Here is a 20,688-nt window from a genome sequence, read left to right as displayed (position 1 = left end):
GGGAATCTTGTTAAAGTTGAGAGTCGCATGGATTCCACTCAGTATCAGCAGATTCTTGAGAATAATGTTCAAGAATCAGTGACGAAGTTGAAGTTACGCCGGGGATGGATATTTCAGCAAGACAATGAGCCAAAACACCGCTCCAAATCGACTCAGGCATTCATGCAGAGGAACAATTACAATGTTCTGGAATGGCCATCCCAGTCCCCAGACCTGAATATCATTGAACATCTGTGGGATGATTTGAAGCGGGCTGTCCATGCTCGGCGACCATCTAACTTAACTGAACTTGAATTGTTTGTCCAAAATACCTTTATCCAGGATCCAGGAACTGATTAAAAGCTACAGGAAGCGACTAGAGGCTGTTATCTTTGCAAAAGGAGGATCTACTAAATATTAATGTCACTTTTCTGTTGAGGTGCTCATACTTTTGCACCGGTCAAATTTTGGTTTAATGCATATTGCACATTTTCTGTTAGTACAATAAACCTCATTTCAATCCTGAAATATTACTGTGTCCATCAGTTATTAGCTATATCAAACTGAAATGGCTGTTATAAACACCAAAATATTTAGAACTAAAAATGATTAAGATTAATAGGGGTGCCCAAACTTTTTCATAGGACTGTATATTTTCATAGAAAGTCAATCACTGTCACAGTCACAATTTTCTGCTTCTGACTGGCCATTTATGAAGCAGAGCAGGAGTCAGAGTCAGGCTGTGGTAACATAGAGGAGTCGGAGTCAGGCTGTGGTAACATAGAGGAGTCGGAGTCAGGCTGTGGTAACATAGAGGAGTCGGAGTCAGGCTGTGGTAACAGAGGAGTCGGAGTCAGGCTGTGGTAACATAGAGGAGTCAGAGTCAGGCTGTGGTAACAGAGGAGTCGGAGTCAGGCTGTGGTAACATAGAGGAGTCGGAGTCAGGCTATGGTAACGTAGAGGGGTCGGAGTCAGGCTGTGGTAACATAGAGGAGTAGGAGTCAGGCTGTGGTAACATAGAGGAGTCGGAGTCAGGCTGTGGTAACATAGAGGAATCAGAGTCAGGCTGTGGTAACACAGAGGAGTCGGAGTCAGGCTGTGGTAACATAGAGGAGTCGGAGTCAGGCTGTGGTAACATAGAGGAGTCGGAGTCAGGCTGTGGTAACATACAGGAGTTGGAGTCAGGCTGTGATAACATAGAGGAGTCGGAGTTAGGCTGTGGAAACATAGAGGAGTCGGAGTCAGGCTGTGGTAACACAGAGGAGTCGGAGTCAGGCTGTGGTAACATAGAGGAGTCGGAGTCAGGTTGTGGTAACATAGAGGAGTTGGAGTTAGTAGTGGGTGTTTATACAATAATACAAGATAAGAACATTGCTTATAGTGAGCAAGTAGTGTCAAACTTCCAAGTCGTATTGTAGGTGGTGCTATCTGTTCTTTTTTACTACCCTTGTAGCACCAATCCATGGGAAGGCAGCTGTACTAGATCTAGCTATATTCCCTGGTGTATTAGTTTATGGCATATATTTATTTATTCATTTTGCTTTCTTGTATAGCACCATCATATTCCACAGCACTTTACAGACATTGACAATCACTATCCCAGGGCTCACAATCCATATTCCCTATCAATATGTCTTTGAAGTGTGGGAGGAAACCCATGCAAACATGGGGAGAACATACAAACTCTTTTCCAGCTTAGGACCCCAGCACTATAAAGCTATTATGTTAACCACTGAACCACTGTGCTGCCCTATGTATTATTTAGGCACTGCATAGTATATTATAATACGCTGTAAGGAATGGGTGTATAAAGGAGGTAGTGCACATGGCATCATCCATCTTAAACCCAAATTCCTATATCAATTGCTCCATCTAAGTCAAGGTTATGCAGTAAATGCCTGTTTCATAATGCAATGACTTCTGGTTATATTTTTGCCAATATACCCTTGAGTGATATCATCCATGAAACCTGGTGCCAGCTGTCACTTCCACCCGTGTCAGTTTATTGCCCTCATCTTCACACAGGTTGTAGCAGAGATTGTATATACAACAGGTCAAGAAAATGCCATGTACTGCAAAAGAGCCGAGATGATAGACCCTTGAACACACACTCATGTGACAGCTGTTTACCATCAAAGACTTACATAGAGCTTCTGCATATTAATCTACCTCCCCATCAATGTGCTCAGTAACAATATCACTTTGTATGTGTCGGATAAGTCATTCTTCATGTTATCTGCATCTCTTTTGTTCGTCACTCTCTATTACATGCCTTACTCAGTGTCTGGTCTATCAAAGGGAAGCCCCATGTTCCTGTACTCGCTCCTTTTTCGCAGCAGACTGTCTGATGCTGCTGATGGAGGGGGCAGAACTCAGCCTCAGTTGCCATGGAGTTTTAGCCAGGGTGTGACGACACATCTAGCGACTCCTAGCCTAGGGAAAAGACAGAACAAACCCCCCTTTTCCCATAAGACTATCACCACAAAACTGTCTGCATCCTACACAATCCATCAGCATCGTATAGTCATGCCATCTTTTACGCCATGTCTCCATTTGACCTTTAACTTGGTCCCTCCTTACCTCTCGTACTCTCCAGCTGGCATTGCCTGCAAAATAGGGCAGTGCACTGTTGCTCCATATGCCAACTTGTTTCCCATATTCCCCACAGACTGCAGAAATGGCGAATACCATAATAATTCTCCATGGCCGTACCTCTAAACATCAGTCCTTATCAGAAAGTCTCTTAATATTGCATTGTCCTCCTAAATACAATGCCATGTACAAATGGACAATGCAGATCATCTTTCTACAGAAACACATGATATTCTGCATCTTGCCTCCATGAGGCACAGTACCCATGATAATCTACCAGTTTTCCCCTAACATCTGCATCTCCCAGACTCTCCTCCCTCGCATTTGAGCCTTTTGATCGTCCCCCAGCATTCCTTGCTCTCACACCTCGATCTATTAGCAAGCACAGGGATTAGGCAGCCCTGTCATGGGAAGCGGGCACAGGGCAGGGGGCAGTGCCAGGCACAGATTGGGGAACGAAGTGACGTACATATAACCGGAGCAAGATAGAGAGGGAGGGGGTTACTGGAGAGAGAGAGAGACAGAGGAATAGAGAGAAGGAGAGAGAGAATCGCAGGGAATAGAAAATATAACAGGGAAGACAGATAAGTGAGAGACTGAGAAAAGTGGTTAGGGGATGTAACAGGATGGAGATGTAGAGATATAGAGGGAGGGGTGAGACAGGAGGGAGTGGGAAGGAAGCATGGGAATCTTAGTGCAATAGAGAAGACTAGATACGTCCACAGTGCACGTGAGATCGTAGCAGATATCTGTTGCTTAGGGATTCCTCCGTAGATGGCATCAGATAACTGGCGATTCATGCCCTGACGGGCATTTGGTCCTTCTGTGCCATGGAGTGTCTGTGTTCAGAAGAGAACTGGCCAAGACTCCTCCAAGGATTGCCAGGGAAGGGATCCCTGGCATGATTTCTTCCTCACGGAGAGATGGCGGTGCTATGGTGGGCACTGTTATGGTGCCATCATGCCCAGCATTTTCTCCATGCCAGCGAGGATTTTCAGAGCCCTCCTTGGAACTATGCCATCGATGAGTGGACACCGACTCCAACCCCCCTTCCAACACCAGCATCTTCATCTCCTCTGCCAACTCCCTCAGTTCCTGTGTCTGTTCCCTTTTTTCCAGACTCTTCTCCCACTCCTCCGGTTTCATATTCCCTTCCATTTTCGCCTTCTCCTACATTACCAACCCAAACAACTCCATTTGAACCCTTCACGCCCGATCCAGACCAGCCTGATGAAGAGGGCAAAAAGGCAGCTGTTCAGTTCTTACACTCAGGTGACCTTCTTTCTCTATCAGAAGCCAACTGCTCAAGGAGATTTGAGCTAACAGACCTCCAGGGGTCTCCACCTGAGACACTTCTCCATCATGTCAGAAGGCCACTGGATTACTTACTGCATGCTACCAACTTCCTTAACATGATATTTCAGGCTAGTGACATGCGAGAATCCAGCCTAAGGGAGGATATGGAATGGTATCACGCCTTGGTTCGAAGCCTGGCTGGAGGGGATCCACATATACACAGGGCCATGCTCTCTTTCACTGCACACCCTATGTCCTCCAAACCCCTGCTGCTACTTCAGGCTACCAAGGTGGGTCATGAAATTCTGCTTCAGGACCTCTCCTTATCCCTTCATCGTGTGAGACACAGGATGGACCTTGGTAACTGGAGCACCTTTCAAGCCAACCCATCTCTTACCAAAGCAATTCTACTAAATGACCTCCAGAGCCTAGAAACTCCAAAGTGGAGCCGGGGTGACAGCTACATTGTGGACCCAAGCCACGTTCAATGGTCTAAACCCTTTCTGGAGTGTGAAGGTGGTCGATTTCTACAAGGATGGACGGTCTCACTGTTCACTGCATTTTATGGGCTGAAACCTGATCTGAGTCCAGAGTTTAAGTAAGTGAACCTCCATATTATTGTGTGGGAAGAGGACAGATGGGATCTTTGAGGAGCTTGGAACATGGAGGAGGGAGAGAAAAGGGATGGGAGGGGGATGAGAGTCTGACTGAAAATGTATTGGTAATGTCTCTGTTGATGATACAATATGATTATTACTCTTAGGGGAATGATACTAACTGGGTCATACTATAATATGCTGGTTATTATGCACAGCTCACATAATAGTGAAATTTTCTACTTTGCTTGCCATTCGCCCATTCTGCCTCTCACCTGTCCTTCTATTTTCCCTCCCCCCCCCCAGATTAGACTCTCACACACGCTGATTTCTGTATCACTCACATCCGCCCTCAAACTGAGCAGCTGTTAAGCTGCAAATCTCCCATCCGCCAGCTTCAGCGAGCAGATGGCCCTAGAATGCCAGGTCCTAACTGCCTGTGCATACCCCTGCCTTTCCCCCCCAGCGTCCCTTTATTCATTAGCAGACACCGTTTCGGTGTCCGTAAAATGGCCTTCAAACCAACATTCTACCACCCAATTCGAGGGCGTTTCCTATGAACATAACGATATATAAATTTGTAGACTAAAGTTAAAAAATTTTGCAACTAATTTAAAAATTTTGCAGAATTTTAAAAAATTTCTCAAACCATCTTAGTGGTGACAGTCCATGACAGTCTTATTGGATAAGACCATGAATGTAGGAACTTTCCACGGTCTGGCACTTGTCATAAACCCAGCCACGGTGTCCTTTATTGTGGCCGCTTTATCTTCTCATACATGGACTGACCTTGTCTGATAACCTGTCCACAATAAGGAAATCATGACAAGACTTCAGTGTACGGACAGTTCCTGTATCCGTGGTCATGTATACTGGACTGTCACAATTAAGATGGCCGATCTTTAAATCTTATTTATATTTACAAAAAATGTTATATTTTAATTGTCTACAAATCTTTAAAGATGGTTCTATTTATGGGAAAATCCCTTTAAGTATAATTTTATTTTGGGATATTTTGTTTTTTAACTTTGTATTCATAAAGTTCTAACATTTTACCAATTGTGTTGCGAGACATTTGCATTTAATATAATTTTGCTCCCTAAGTTTACTGTCTAAATGCCTAATTCACCCCTTAGTATGTAATGTGACATTGCCAATATTTGTCTTATTGCTAGAACCGGGCTACAACGGTGATTCTGTGCCTTACAGTTAGTTTAAAGGGGTACTCCAAATTTGGCAAATAAAAATTACTCATTATATAATTGAAAAGTTTCATCAAGTATATAGAGGTTTGAGTGTATTTGCATTCACAGTATATTGTGTAGTCAAGTTGTACACATAAGATCACATTCTGAACACTTGTATGGCCAATCGCTATCCCCTGACTGCCTGGTAAACATGCATGCGTAGCTCTACTAAGCAGGCCTGCTTATAAGGGAGTAGGGAAAGATGGGGAGAGAGAGATAAGCCGCTGTCAATCCCCTCTAGGGGTTTATCTCCTAGATATACCAGTCTTTCCCCAACAGTTCCCATACACACTAAATCATTGGCCAACACTAGCCAAATACTGTATATATGATCAGCTTCAGTCTTTACCTTTGCTTTTCACCTATTATTGTATTTATGTCACACAATATTATTTTCTCCCTTTGCAGATACATAATGATCCAGCAATTCCTCACTAGTCAATCATGCCTTTGGCCCACGGAAGTTGTCTTGTTGCAATATGTATCAACCCTATGGTGGTATTTACATCATGTTTATTACATCCGTGTAAGAAATCCACTTAACAGACGCAAAAAGATGTTTACATAGGGATCAATGAAAAATAATCAATTTAGGTCCGTATTTTTGAAGGACATAAAATATGGTATACTACTTGTTTTGCAACTACAAAAAAAAAGATAAAACTGGTAAATTTATCTGCTAAATGGATGCAAAAACCATGATGTGAATGCACCAACCTGACCTTTCAATATTACATACTCTATGTTTGTTATTCATCCTTCAGGATCTCAATGCATGGTGATGTTGGAAAAAATTATATATACAGGGAAAAATATTATCTTAGTAGTAGTAATAGTAAATTAGTGAACCCACAGTCTATAAATGGGTCGGCATATCATAGGGTTCAAGTATTAAAAGCATTCTCTATGACTTTGATGGCTGAAAGTTTGAGACTGATCAGCGGATATATCATCAGGGTTGAAAGCGATACATAGGTGGCCACCACCTCCAGGAGGAGAATGATGGAGAAGTGACCGTGCATATGCGCAGTTCTCTACATTCACTTCTATGGGAGTAGGTATGCGCCACCGTTTATGTAACTCCCATAGAAGTGAATGGAGAGAGCTGCACAGTCATCCTCCCCTGAATGCTACACCTGCAGGGACCCCTCTTCTTCACAAGGGGCAGGTCTCAGAGATGAGAATACCTCTTTTAGGCTAAAGCCCCACATTGCGGAAACACAGCTTCTTTTGTTGTAGATTTTGTTGCGGTTTTTTGAGCCAAAGTCAGAAGTAGATTGAGCAGAAGGGAGAAGTATAAGAACTTCCTATATATTTCCCATTCCTTTTGTAGCCATTCTTGGCTTTGGCTTAAAAAACCGCAACAAAATCTGCAACAAAAAAAGCTGCGTTTCAGCAACGTGGGGCCTCAGCCTTAGGCCCGGTTCACATCTGCGTTCAGTATTCTGTTCAGGGAGTCCACATGGGAATCCCCCGAATGGAATACCAAACGCATAGGCAAGCGGTGAGCTGTGAAAGAATATGGACCCCATAGACTATAATGGGGTCCGTGTGCTTTCCGCACAGTTTCCGCACGAATCATATGGATAGAAAAGTAGATCATGAAGTACTTTTTTGTCCGCATGTTCTGTGCGGACACCGCGCGGATATCACATTGACCCCATTTTATAGTCTATGGCAGTGGTTCTCAACCTTTCTAATGCCGTGACCCCGTAATACAGTTCCTCATGTTGCGGTGACCCCAAGCCAAAAAATAAAGGCTTGCATTCCAGCTGAATAGTGCTGCTGCAAACGGTAGTGCAGCTTCTCAGCGGCTAAAGCAGGGGTCATCAAACTTTTCAAACAGGGGACCAGTTCACTGTCCCTCAAACCAGTAGAAGGCCGAAATATAGTTTAAAAATAAATTTAAGATTATATACTCCACAGTAGCACCCCCCCCACAGTATTATATGCTCCACAGTACGTCCCCCCACCCCATTGTATGATATGCTCCTCATTACGCTCCCCCACTGTATTATATGCTCCTCAGTACGCCCCCCACCCCACTGTATTATATGTTCCTCATTACGCTCCCCACTGTATTATATGCTCCTCATTACGCCCCCCCCCCACTGTATTATATGCTCCTCATTGCGCCCCCCCACTGTATTATATGCTCCTCATTACGCCCCCCACCCCACTGTATTATATGCTCCTCAGTACACCCCCCACTGTATTATATGCTCCTCATTACGCCCCCCACTGTATTGTATGCTCCTCATTACGCCCCCCACCCCACTGTATTATATGCTCCTCAGTACACCCCCCCCACTGTATTATATGCTCCTCAGTACGCCCCCCCACTGTATTATATGCTCCTCAGTACGCCCCTCCACCCCACTGTATTATATGCTCCTCATTACGCCCCCCCACTGTATTATATGCTCCTCATTACGCCCCCCCACTGTATTATATGCTCCTCATTATGCCCCCACCCCACTGTATTATATGCTCCTCATTATGCCCCCCACCCCACTGTATTAAATGCTCCTCAGTACACACCCCACTGTATTATATGCTCCTAAGTATGCCCCCCCCCACTGTATTATATGTTCCTCATTACGCCCCCCACCCCACTGTATTATATGCTCCTAAGTATGCCCCCCCACTGTATTATATGTTCCTCATTACGCCCCCCCACCTCACTGTATTATATGCTCCTCAGTACAACAAACACACACAAACACATACAATCACACACTCACTCTATTCTACTTACCCATGAAGAGCGTCCTTCTCCTTCAGACTGCAAGCGTGGTGGCGTCATCGTGCTTGCGTCAGGACAGAGGTCACTCTCTGCAGTCAGTGTAGGCCGTGGCCTACACTGACAGCTTTCAATTGCATGTGCAATGATTCACTCACTATTGGGGAATCGGATTCCCTGTTAGTGAGCGATGCAGGCTATGGCGCGCGGGCCACATGTGGCGGGTCGGATAAATGTCCCTGGGCTAAAGCCATCGGAAATATGTATTTTCCGATGGCTTTAGGCGACCCCTGTGTTTTGGTTGTTCGACCCCCGCCGGTCTATGGGGTCAGTATGCTTTCATAAATTCACCGCTTGCCAATGCATTCAGTATCCCGTTTGGGTGGAGGGCGGGGTCCCCACGTGTACTCCTCGAACAGATTACCAAATGCAGATGTGAACCAGGACTGAGTCCTGTAGAACCCCTTTAATGCTAACTTCACCTTTTGCTACTGCTAGTGGTTAATAGAAACTGTGCTTTTTGGAGTCACAGTCTTTATTATAATCCTGCCATTCTGCAGGCTTCACAACTCTTAATGCGCAGCATTCTTTGTACACAGATGTACATTACAGATTTGGCTCTGGTGATTTGCATTCTGGGAGTCGCAGTCTTTACATTAGATACTACCGCGTATTAGGTTGAGTCTGGTATATAAATGGAAAACCTGGCCATCCATATCAGGTTTGACTTCTTCTGGTACATAAATATACATGAATAGACTGTAGAGATTCTGCAGGGAGATGGAACATCGTATCTTGAACCTGTCTCTTGCATGAAAGATCATGGCCCATTAGAGTGGTTGTACCAAGTTTACAACTTATTACTTATCTATAGGATAAGTGATAAGTGCCTGATCATTAGGCATCCAACCACTGGGACCCTCACCAAACATGAGAACAGGGATTCCTTGTCTCCAGGATTGAGAATGGGTGCTGCTGCTCCATTCGTCTTTACAGAGTTGCAGAACGCATGTTCAATCCGCCATTGTATTCATATAGTGGGGCTTGATAAGTGTCAGACCCCCCACTAGTAAAACACTTTTCACATATCCTAGTAGTACATTGTAAACTTGGTCCAAACACTTTAAAGAGTCCAGGATATCAACCCACTCCCAGAAATAAAAAGGTTAAGGTCGCCCAAACTGTTCCTGAGATATTGCTGTTTTCGTTATGAAATACGTAAGTGAGCTTTTTGGCGCAATAAAGGCATTGCCATTGCTCCATAAAGGTAAGGGACAACACCCTGGTTGCTCCAAAGAGCTCATCTGCATATTGACAAAAACAGCGATATCTCAGCAATGGAGTCAGGAATTCACAAGAGGAAAACATTGTTTGATTTTGGGAACCCTAACCCATCTATCTGCAGAACGGGGTTCATATGCTGGGTTATGGTGATACTTCCTTTAAGGGATAATAATGAATATGGCCAGCTTACCAGTCCTACTGCCTTACGCTACGTTCACTCTAGTGTTTGCGTCTCCATCCCCAATTCAGCTTAAAATCAGCAGAGGGAACAGTCCTGCAAGTCCTGCAAATTGGCGGATAGTCTGTTTTTCTGCATGTAACTGCTTTTTAAGCTGATAGGGTTTCCGTCTTTCGGGTCCCGATGCAGAAACCCAAACACTAGTGTGCGAGCCTAGCGATAAAAAACCCAACTCAGCTACATTAAGATGTGTCAGATAACAATCTGCTGAATACAGATCTGGGATGTCATAGAGGCTGGAACTCAGGATCACTGCAAAATGTCTGATGTCATGTATTTAGAACATTATTACATTTTTGCAGTGAATGGGGGAATTTACTAACCCATCTCTTCTCATTTTCTGGTGTAGAGGAGCATAAATTAATCTTTGGCACACGGCCCTTTCTGGCACTAAAGATGCCCTCCGGATGTTGCGGGCAGAGTCCAGGCAGGCTGGGTTGGAGATGCCTGGGCTCGACAGATTTACCATAACTCATGACAGAAAGCTGGTGTGAGTTAGGCTAAGGCCCCACATTGCTGCTTTTTATGTAGCCTCATATAGGGCTCACAATGTACATTTTTCCCTATTAGTATGTCTTTGGAGTATGGGAGGAAATCCACGCAAACACAGGGAGAACATACAAACTCCTTGCAGATGGTGTTCTTGGTAGGATTTGAACCCAGGACTCCAGCACTGCAAGGCTACAGTGAAACACTGTGTTGCACCACATTGCAGCTTTTTTTGTTGCATATTTTGCTGCATTTTTTTATCCGAAGCCCAGAGTGGTAACAAAAGGAAGATCTTATACTTCTACCTTCTGCTCAATCCACTCTGGCTCAAAAAAACGCAGCAAAATCTGCAACAAAAAAAGCTGTGTTTCCGCAACATGGGGCCTTGGCCTGATACATCAAATCTACGGCAGTTTTTCACTAGCATAGATTTAAATAATGGTGCAAGAGGCCAGGATTCTTCATAATTCAGTGGAACAGTAGATTAAGACTGGCACACGGTAAATCCCCCCCATATGTCTGTATATAATCTGCTGGTTTGTGCACATGTAAAATGACTAGTGTACATAACATTTTTCCTGTTCCTCCTTTGACAGGGGAACATTGCATGTGGATGTGCGACTATTGAGTCTGGGGATAGACCAGTGTTCCCAAGGATCTGCCTGGTTCGCCAACACACACATCTGTGATGAGAACAGTACACAGGTAATAGCGCCTACAGTGGGCTGGAGATGTACATGACTTGGGCATAGCACTACCAGAGAGAATGACTTATTATCTGATATTAGAGGACAATGTAGACAGAATTAAAGGACTGTACATAATTTAATAAAGTGGTTCTTTTTTCATAAACAGCACCACACTTGTTTGCAGGCGGTATGTAGTATTGCAGCTTCTTTGAAGAAAGTAGCCATGGTTTTATGATCTTCCAAAAATGTGTTCCTTAAATTTAGATATCTAGAGAAACACAAGTTCACTAATAGAGATGAGCGAGTACTGTTCGGATCAGCTGATCCGAACAGCACGCTCCATAGAAATGAATGGATGCACCTGGTACTTCTGCTTTGACGGCGGCCGGCCGCTTAACCCCCCGCGTGCCGGCTACGTCCATTCATTACTATGCGAGCGTGCTGTTCGGATCGACTGATCTGAACAGTACTCGCTCATCTCTATTCACTAAGCCTTCCTTTGAGATATTCTAGTATGTCAGTTTGCTTTGTTTTGGTAAGACAATGTACTACTGTGCAAATAGATTTTATTATAGGGCTGTGCAAGATTAAAAAAACAACATGGCTGCTTTGTTCAAAGTACCATGCCTGTCTTTGAAATATGTCTGGTATTCCAGTTTTATTGCAATACCACACACAACCTGTGATCAAGTGTGGCACTGTTTCTGTTAAAGATATCATGTTTTTCCTAGATAATCCCTCTAATGAATAGATGTTTTTCTGAGATGTAGACACTACAGCAAACGTGGGAGTTTTCCTTGGCTATTAATGTATAGATTAGAAGTCCCTAGTATGGGATAAATACATAAAATGTCCAGTATTGGTAGTCTTCTATAGTTGGCATGTTCTGAGCTGCGTATCCCCCCTTAGTGCGTGTCGGATGAAAGAGATGGCTCCATCTTGGGCAGGTACCGATGCGTTTGCCGGCCTGGCTATTACAGGAGACAGCCGGAGGGTAATGTAGCACTGTGTGCTTATATCTATGTGTATACGTACATAGATGTGTATTCTTACATTTAGACTTATAGCTATCTACTCATATGGTATTTGTATTTTGTGTGTGTGTAACAATAAATGGATATATTTGTGTTCACCAACAAGAATACACGGTGTGTCTATATCACCCTTTCTCTCTCATATATATATGCTTTGCAGGTCCAGACAATTCTTACCTTGGGGCCACCTCCTGTCTACCTTGTAGTAAAGGTTGCGCCACTTGCGTAGATAACTCGCCATGCATGGTTAAAGAAGACTGGGCTCTGCGTGTCACTGTGTTGTCATTACAAGGAGCTGGGATGTTGGGAGTCTTCTTAAGTATGTTAGTGTCCTATAACTTCCGAGAGAGCAAAGTGAGTATGAGCATCAGCATAAAGTTGTGATATTATGAAGCTATGTAAAAACGTTTTTCCGTAACAGTAGAAAGAGGACCAATCCCCATAGAATAACAATCCTGGAGCATCTTTTCTTAGATATATTGTATTATTCCTCTGTTATTCCACAAGGAATTATAATCTGACAACTGTGTGTTACCAAGCACCTTACAGTCAGGGTGTAGGCAGACATAGTGGAAGATTTATCAAGAAAGATGCATCATTTTTGCCAAAAAACTGTCTAGCATGCTGTGTGCCATCGCCTAAAGCATTTTAGACTTGTACGATAAAGAGTATGGCCTACTGGTAATGGGTATGGCCTAAATTGTGACATTGTGTTCCAAAATAAAGGTGTTAAACCCCTACTAATCTAATATTGAGGATCTATCCTATCTTAGTCTCTGGGAACACCCTGTAACATTTCTAGATGTTCCTTAGCATGTACAGTCCAAACCATGTTGAAGTGAATTTGCATTGCTGTATTATATAAAAGTGTTAAACATGGCGGAAATCCAAGATGTCTCTATTATTGTAGCATATCCTTAGCCTAACTGACGGCCAATCATTGATTATAATTAATACTGAAGATGTCTTCACGATGGTGTAAGGACCATCATATGTAGAATGTTGTGAAGGAACAGCTGGATTGCCAGAAGGTTGCTCATCCATGTCCTAAGACATCTTCTTCTTTGGTAATAACACCTGCACCTTGTCTCTTCCCATACAGAGGATTCGTGCCTCAGGTCTTCTCCTCCTGGAGACAATCCTTTTCGGGTCACTGCTGCTCTACTTTCCAGTGAGTTAAAAAACACATTTGCTATGTCACAATAAATAAACCCATGGAGAGTTTTTGGTTTTCTTAAAAACCCTTTTGGATTGCAGGTATTTATCGTCTATTTCAAACCAGGTGTGTTCCGTTGCATGGCTCTGCGCTGGGTGCGTCTACTTGGTTTCTGTATTGTATATGGGACCATAGTACTAAAATTGTACAGGTAAGATTGTAGCTGAAATTGCTGCAGTTGGGCATGTACAAGTCCATGGACTAATGCATTCTATTGTGTAACACCTTATAACAGGGTAATGAAAGTTTTCCTATCGAGGACTGCCCAGCGTGTGCCCTACATGACCAGTGTGCGATTACTACGTATGTTGTGTATCATCGTGGCGGTTTGTATCTGGTTCCTTGTGGGTTGGACTGTAGGGACACTGGAGAATTTACAAAGAGGTGTTCCTGTAGTCATCCGTACACAAACACAAGAAGGGCTGATCTTTTACACGTGTGATTATGATCGCTGGGACTACATGATGTCTCTGGGTAAGTCCGCTAAACTGTGCCAGGTTTTATATGTTAGTGTTCTCATGCTTTATGGGTGCTAGATGCTTCTACGTCACACCAATAGCATATAGGGCAAGTTCACACAGCGGAAAGTGAACAAGCATTTGAAAACAATATGAGGCAGATTCAGGAGGAAATTTGATGATGATTTTGAGGATGAATTCACCACCTCAAAATCGCACCTTAAGGGGGAATTCACACGTAGTAAAGTGGAGCGCAATATGGCACGTATACACGTGTCAGCAGTTTGTGCGCTCAAAAAGATCCCATTGATTTCAATGGGGGTTACGAGCGTATACGCCGCGTAATTTTGCGGCCACAAAATTATGCGGCGTATACGCTCGTAACTCCCATTGAAATCAATGGGATCTTTTTGAGCGCGCAAACTCTGACACGCCGTATACGTGCCAGATTACACCGTGTGAATTCCCCATAACAATTGCCAGAGCAGATCTTACAGATCAGAAATCTTCTTTTTTTTTATGTAGATTGTGAGCTCCATATAGGGCTCACAATCTACATTTTTCCCTATTAGCATGTCTTTGGGAGGAAGTTCATGCAAACATGGGGAGAACAAACAAACTCCTTGCAGATGTTATCCTTGGCAGGATTCGAACGCAGGACTCCAGCGCTGCAAGGCTGCAGTGCTAACCACTGATCCACCGTGTTGCCCCTAGATCAGAAACATTACAAAGTGACGTGACAAAGATGGCATCCTAAGGCAGTGCCACTTTGACTGGGATCTTCAGTAGCACACATACTACAACTATTATTTTCTATCAAGAGTCCATGGTTATATGAATTCATTAATACACTTATTTGCAATGGGTGAATTCAATGAGTACCTCCAATTATAATGACCGCTTTAAAGAAAAATAGTAATAAAAGTACAAGCAATATAGGAAACTTTGTAATAAATCTTATTAAAGCAAAATGGTTCTTTCTCCATTTAACAGGCTAAGTTAATTCTAAAATAAAATTCGAGAGCAGGGGAAGAAGGAGGCAAGTGGAAAAGACACTCATATCCTTCACCTACTCAACTAGCTAAGATAGATAGGAGAGATACATCATGTCCTATTGCATCTTTTGGTTTTTGGACACATGGCTTTAGACATGACTCTGGAAGAGAGCACGGGTATTGCCACTGACTTCAGTGGGATTCTTGGGACTCATTAAGAAGTCTTGAAAACTAAAACTAAATGCAGTGGAGTCTTAAAAACACTCAGGACAATAAGAGTTTGATTTCATGTTTTGAAAGTGTATTGGACTTGGCTTAGGTCATGGATTGGCTTCTTGGGCAGCCTTGGAACAAATCTAATGAACACTCAGACAGGCCAACACTTTATACTTGGGCAGTGAAGGGTACTCTTTCTAGTATATTACAAAGTTTCTATTCATTTATGAAAAGCTCTTTTACAATCAGAGGAACATTAATAATTAGGAGGGGTCTCCACATGCTTTTGGTCACATAGTGGATATATGCAGAAGAAGTGTAATGTGATGTTCTCATACCCTGATATCTGACTGGATGTGATGCTGTTCTCTCCCCACAGCCGAGTTGCTTTTCCTTTGTTGGGGCAGTTACCTGTGTTATGGGGCTCGTACGGTGCCCTCTGCTTTCCATGAACCACGTTACATGGGACTAGCGATACATAATGAGATGCTTATATCAACTGCATTCCATATTCTCAGGTGAGGCAAGAACCATCGCGGTACAAGTAAATGTTTTCCATCTTCACTCCATGGTTTGCACATCAGTTTTTGGAAGATGATCCTTGTTCTACCCTTACGTTAGTTTTTGGTGTGTACCCAGGAAGCATGTTTTGTTGGTAGAAGATTAACTCTACGTTGTGCGCTCATTCATTAGAACCATCTAACTCCAAATATGTCTTGTAGCATGATATGCAATGCAAAATTCACAGCCCTGTGACAGTCTGTTACACTGTCTTCTTCACTCTAGGTTTGTTATGGTCCCATCACTTCATCCGGATTGGACACTTCTTCTCTTCTTCATTCACACACATGGAACAGTCACAATGACACTCACCTTGATGTTTGTGCCCAAGGTAATTAATATTATCTGTGTTCATCCATTTATATAGAAGATGTTCTCTCGCCAGATCCCAATGTAAGCGGCTGTGTTAGTTCTTGCATGCAGGAGGTCCTCCGAGAGAAGAAATTGCAGAGGTGTATGAAGATGAGCTGGACCTAAGACGATCAAGATCCAACCTAAATAGCAGCATCACATCAGCCTGGAGTGAGCACAGCCTGGACCCTGATGACATCAGAGTGAGTCCTGGAGAAAGATCTATGGATGTTAAGACTTACAATACAAATTTGGATCCATAACTTTTACAGAAATTATATGGCTGTAATGGAGAACAGTTTATATGGTTTATGTGGATAATGCAGATAATATCATAAAACTTATCTGAAATTTACATGATCGAAAATATATAAGCCCTAACAGTTTGTCACATCTCATATATCTGTCTGCAGGATGAGTTGAAGAAACTTTATGCTCAGCTGGAAGTCCATAAAACAAAGAAAATGACTCTAAACAATCCACACCTGCAGAAGAAACGCAGTTCTCGAAGGGGACTTGGTCGATCCATTATTCGACGAATCACTGAAATGCCAGATTCTGTTTCAAAGCAAAGCAGCCGTGAGGAACGTGAAGGTTCACCTGGCTCGACTGGTGGACAAAGGCGGAGGCAACAAGACAGTAGTAGTGTTAAATTGCGTGAGGAGTCTTTGAGGCAGAGAGTTCTTTCCTTAAGAAAGTCACATAGCACTTATGACCACATGCAAGAATCCAAGGATACGGGAGCTACTTCCCCACGACTGGAAAGCTCTGCTCGGGATGCCTCCTTAAGAGACTCCCTCATGAGGAGGAACCTTGCTCGCAATGTGTCGCTACGTTCACGTGGTGACTCTCTTCGTCAGGCCCCCTTAGTTTGTAAATCTCTTAGTGCCCACAATCTACTAGGTGATAAAAAGCCATTGGGTGTACAGCCTGGGACTCTACAGAAATCCCATAGCATGATCGGAAGTGCTAGAGGAAAGGGACCACTTACAGACACCTCATCAGAGCGAACAATGGAAGGAAGCCGAAACCCTTTATTGGGTGGCAGTTTTGACAAAGCAGAAGTATGTCCATGGGAAGTTCAAGAGCTCCCAATACAGTCTGAAAATCGATCGCAGAAGCATGTCACCTATGCACCAGGAAAATGCAGCAGTTTAGACAGCTCTCATTCATCAGGGAAGCCACATGTTCCACGTGTAAAGAAAGGAGAGGTGGGAGGGAAGCATCACAGTTTAGGTAGTGGTGAAGAACCCATGAGTCCAGAGGAAAGTCATCACTGTGGGAATCAAGGTGAAAATGGCTGCTCTTCTCCACTAACCATTAGGCCTGGAACAGTTCAGAATGATGGAGGGACAGTATTCAAAGGCACAGGGTTGCAGACAACAGGTACAGGAGTAAAGAGGCCAGAACCAGTAGAAAGCACAAGACCACCATACAAAAGTACCCTAAAAAGTTTGGTTCTTGCAGTCAGAGCATTTAAAGGAACAGCTGTGTTAAAAGAAAACAAGGAAAGGATGAAGCAAGCTATGGAGGGAACTGTAGGTGCAAATAAACAGCTGCTTGAGGAGGTTTGTCCTTGGGAAACAGAATCCAATTATACAGCGGACACACAACAAAACCCCCCAGCATTCAACATGGTGGAAGATAAGGGACCAATTTGTTCCTCCCCACAGCCAAACAGGAATATAGACAAGATGAGACAAGAGGAGAAATCCTCCAGACATACCCCTCCATCCAGCAGGTTAGAAAGAATGAGCCAGCTGAGAGAGGCAGTTTGCCCTTGGGAGAGCATGGAGGGTCCGAGAGATGCTCCACAAAAATCAAATAGTGTGGAAAGTAAAAGAAGTGAAATTTGCCCATGGGAAAGTACAGACAGTGAAGGTCCAGGCGGTCCACTTAGTCAGTCAGGTAGCAACCTTTCTTTCCACAGCCCTTCAGCAGAAGGAAAAAAGGGTCCTACTGAAAATGTTTGGGAGGGTGAAGAGAAAAACATAAGAATGGGGATCTGTCCCTGGGAAAGGCAGGATACGGGAAAAGCAAGAAGTGAAATATGTCCATGGGAAGCAAATGATGAAATATTAGAAATGGGAGCTTTGAGTGGTAGTAAACTTGCACTTAAGCTTGAAGTCCTTGGCAAACAAAGAGATGCAGTGTGTCCTTGGGAAAGTGAAGAATCTGGAGGTTCTCCTGGTGTACTCAGCCAGTCACAAAGCAAGATGTTTGATGGGTGTCCAGTTCAGTCCAAAACATCAGACAGTTTGGATTTGGAAGCCAGGAGAGGTGAGATATGTCCTTGGGAAAGCCTAGATTCTGAGGGAACTCCTGCAACCATGAGTCAGTCCCAGAGTCACAGCTGGGAACCGCCTTCAAAGGCAATGGATGAAACATCTACCTGGGATTCATCCCAAACCAGTAGGCCATCTAAGAGTCAGCTAATGAAGTCACAAAGTAAACAAGATTCTTTGAACAGCTGGTCAAGTGAGGATCCTCGACCACTATCCAAAATCATGAGCAAGAGTGAGAGCCGTATTGGTGACCTGTATTCCTCCGAAACCAATGTAAAACATGATAGGCGCTGTCACTACTCTCTGGTGGAGAAAAGTAAGAAGTGTACTGAGGAGCAGGAAAGCAGTGTAAGCAACACACTAGATACAACTAGACAAAATGCCGAAGCTGCAGGAGTAGGAAAGTCAAACAGACAGGCAGACATCTGTCCCTGGGAGGTGGGCGAAGAACCCACTGAAGTAAATGAGACTGAGGTTTCGGTCAGCAAAGCTGATGTGTGCCCATGGGACTTCCAGTAAAATTGAAGAGAAGGTGCCCTGCACCAACTCTACTATAGAGATAGCCTAGAAGGTTCTGAATGTGAGAGCTACAATAGGAACAATTGTGTGAGAGGTAGAATATAAAGATGAGAGTGATGAAGCAGAGTATACGTGTGAGTATAGAAGCAATGGAAAATATTATTATAAAATTTTTGATTTTAAGATACATTTTAAAATATCTGCAAGATTGAAATTGTTCTGCCCGACAAAGTTATGACGTAAATTTGATCCTTTGTCTGTGCCCAAATCTACAAATAAAAAGTTTTTCTTTTCTTCCCTGGCCTCCTAATTTATACAAACAGTACTTTATTTAAGGAAAAAAATAGGGTTTTTTATTTACTATATCACAATGTAGTGGGGAGACTTTCTTCAACTATAAGTCTTCAACTAACCATGAGCCTCATTTTAGGCTGCAGTCTAAGGCCCGGTACACATCTGCGTTCAGTATTCAGTTTGGGGAATCCGCATGAGGACCCCCCAAATGGAATACCAAATGCATTGACAAGCGGTGAGCACTGAACGCACACGGACTTCATAGAGTCATGCAGAGAGGAAAGTAGTTCATGTAGTACTTTTCTCTACGCATGAATCGTGCGGAAAACACACGGACCCCATTATAGTGTATGGGGTCTGTGTGCTTTCATAAGTTCACCATTTGTCAATGTGTACGGTCTTCGGTTCGGGGGGTCCCCAAGCAGATTACTGTGGAATACTGAATGCAGATTTGGACCAAGCCTTAGGCCTCACACACACGACCAAGTGTGCAGGCCAAAGCTCTCCCAAGTAGTTGTCCAATGCTCAGTTTAGATGACTATAGAGCAGGTTCTGTCCTGTCACATCGGAATAGAACGGGTCTTAAGCCCCATAGAAATTATGGTGCATGAGGTCTTAAGGTGCCCCTTACACAAGTGAGTAAGGTTGGCCAAGGCCACTGGTTTAAGTGAATCTATCATATGTGTCCTGGGGTGTGCCAACTCTTCCCTGACACATGATGCTGGGTCAACAAAGGATGGGACTTACTAGTGGTGGCTTACTAATTTCTGTTCATTGTGAATACAAAGATGCGTAGCCATGGTGTACATGTGTATAGTACTGTATGAGAGTTGGGAGGAATAGCTGGTCAGCTGACAGCTAAATGTATAGCCAGCTGGAAGAGAACCTGCCAGGATAAACTGCAATATTAAACCATCTACAGGACTTAGGACCTGATGGTTTAGTGCCCCAAATAGGCCTACTGTAACCTTTCCATGTCTGCAATGAGAAAGCACTTACCTAGAGAGTCTACGAGGTCTCATTGGTCTCTTCACCGCTTCCAATGCCTGAGCCGTCGTTCAGTAATGCTAGTGAAGTAAACGGAGATATACTGCTCAGACTTCAGTGAAGGACGGGTTATAGGGTCATCCCATCTGTCCCCAAGAACCAGATATATGGGGAGCTAGAATGCGCACATTGCACTGCAACATTCAGAATTATTTTGTGCTGATGACAGATAAAGGGACTTATCCAACAAATATACATCCTAAGCCAGGCATGGACATTAATCCAAATGGAAGGGGTGCATAGGCGATAAGCTGACACCAATTATCTTTTGTGTATGGCTAGTCTTAAAGGAAAACCCTAAGCAATAGCTAATAAAGAAAAAGCAATAATTCTCTCTTTGGTGTTCTTTAAATCCCGGTGTCATGTCCAGATAATTCCTTTAAAGAGGACCTTTCATCAGATTGGCCACAGGCAGTTCCATATACTGCTGGAAAGCCGACAGTGCGCTGAATTCTGTGCACTGTTGGCTTTCCCGATCTGTGCTCCGGGTAAAGAGCTATCGGTCCCGGTACCGTAGCTCTTTACAGTCAGAAGGGCGTTTCTGACAGTTAGTTAGTAA

General features: G+C 43.6%; 1 protein-coding gene across 1 annotated transcript; it reads left to right on the top strand.

The window, feature by feature from the left end:
- The first annotated feature begins 2,739 nt into the window (after positions 1-2,739).
- GPR179 (G protein-coupled receptor 179) lies at positions 2,740-19,081 on the top strand. Its single transcript, XM_075278243.1, has 11 exons — positions 2,740-4,465; positions 11,061-11,169; positions 12,063-12,147; positions 12,348-12,541; positions 13,290-13,358; positions 13,445-13,554; positions 13,639-13,877; positions 15,452-15,590; positions 15,859-15,964; positions 16,044-16,187; positions 16,398-19,081. Exons 1-11 carry the CDS (start codon positions 3,495-3,497, stop codon positions 18,786-18,788), a joined length of 4,557 nt encoding a protein of 1,518 aa, XP_075134344.1. The 5' UTR covers positions 2,740-3,494; the 3' UTR covers positions 18,789-19,081.
- The last annotated feature ends 1,607 nt before the right edge of the window (positions 19,082-20,688 follow it).

This window comes from Leptodactylus fuscus, chromosome 6 (assembly GCF_031893055.1).
Source record: "Leptodactylus fuscus isolate aLepFus1 chromosome 6, aLepFus1.hap2, whole genome shotgun sequence".
Lineage (NCBI taxonomy): Eukaryota > Metazoa > Chordata > Amphibia > Anura > Leptodactylidae > Leptodactylus > Leptodactylus fuscus.
Note: the sequence above shows the minus strand (reverse complement) of the source record. Positions and strands in the feature narration are given on the sequence as shown.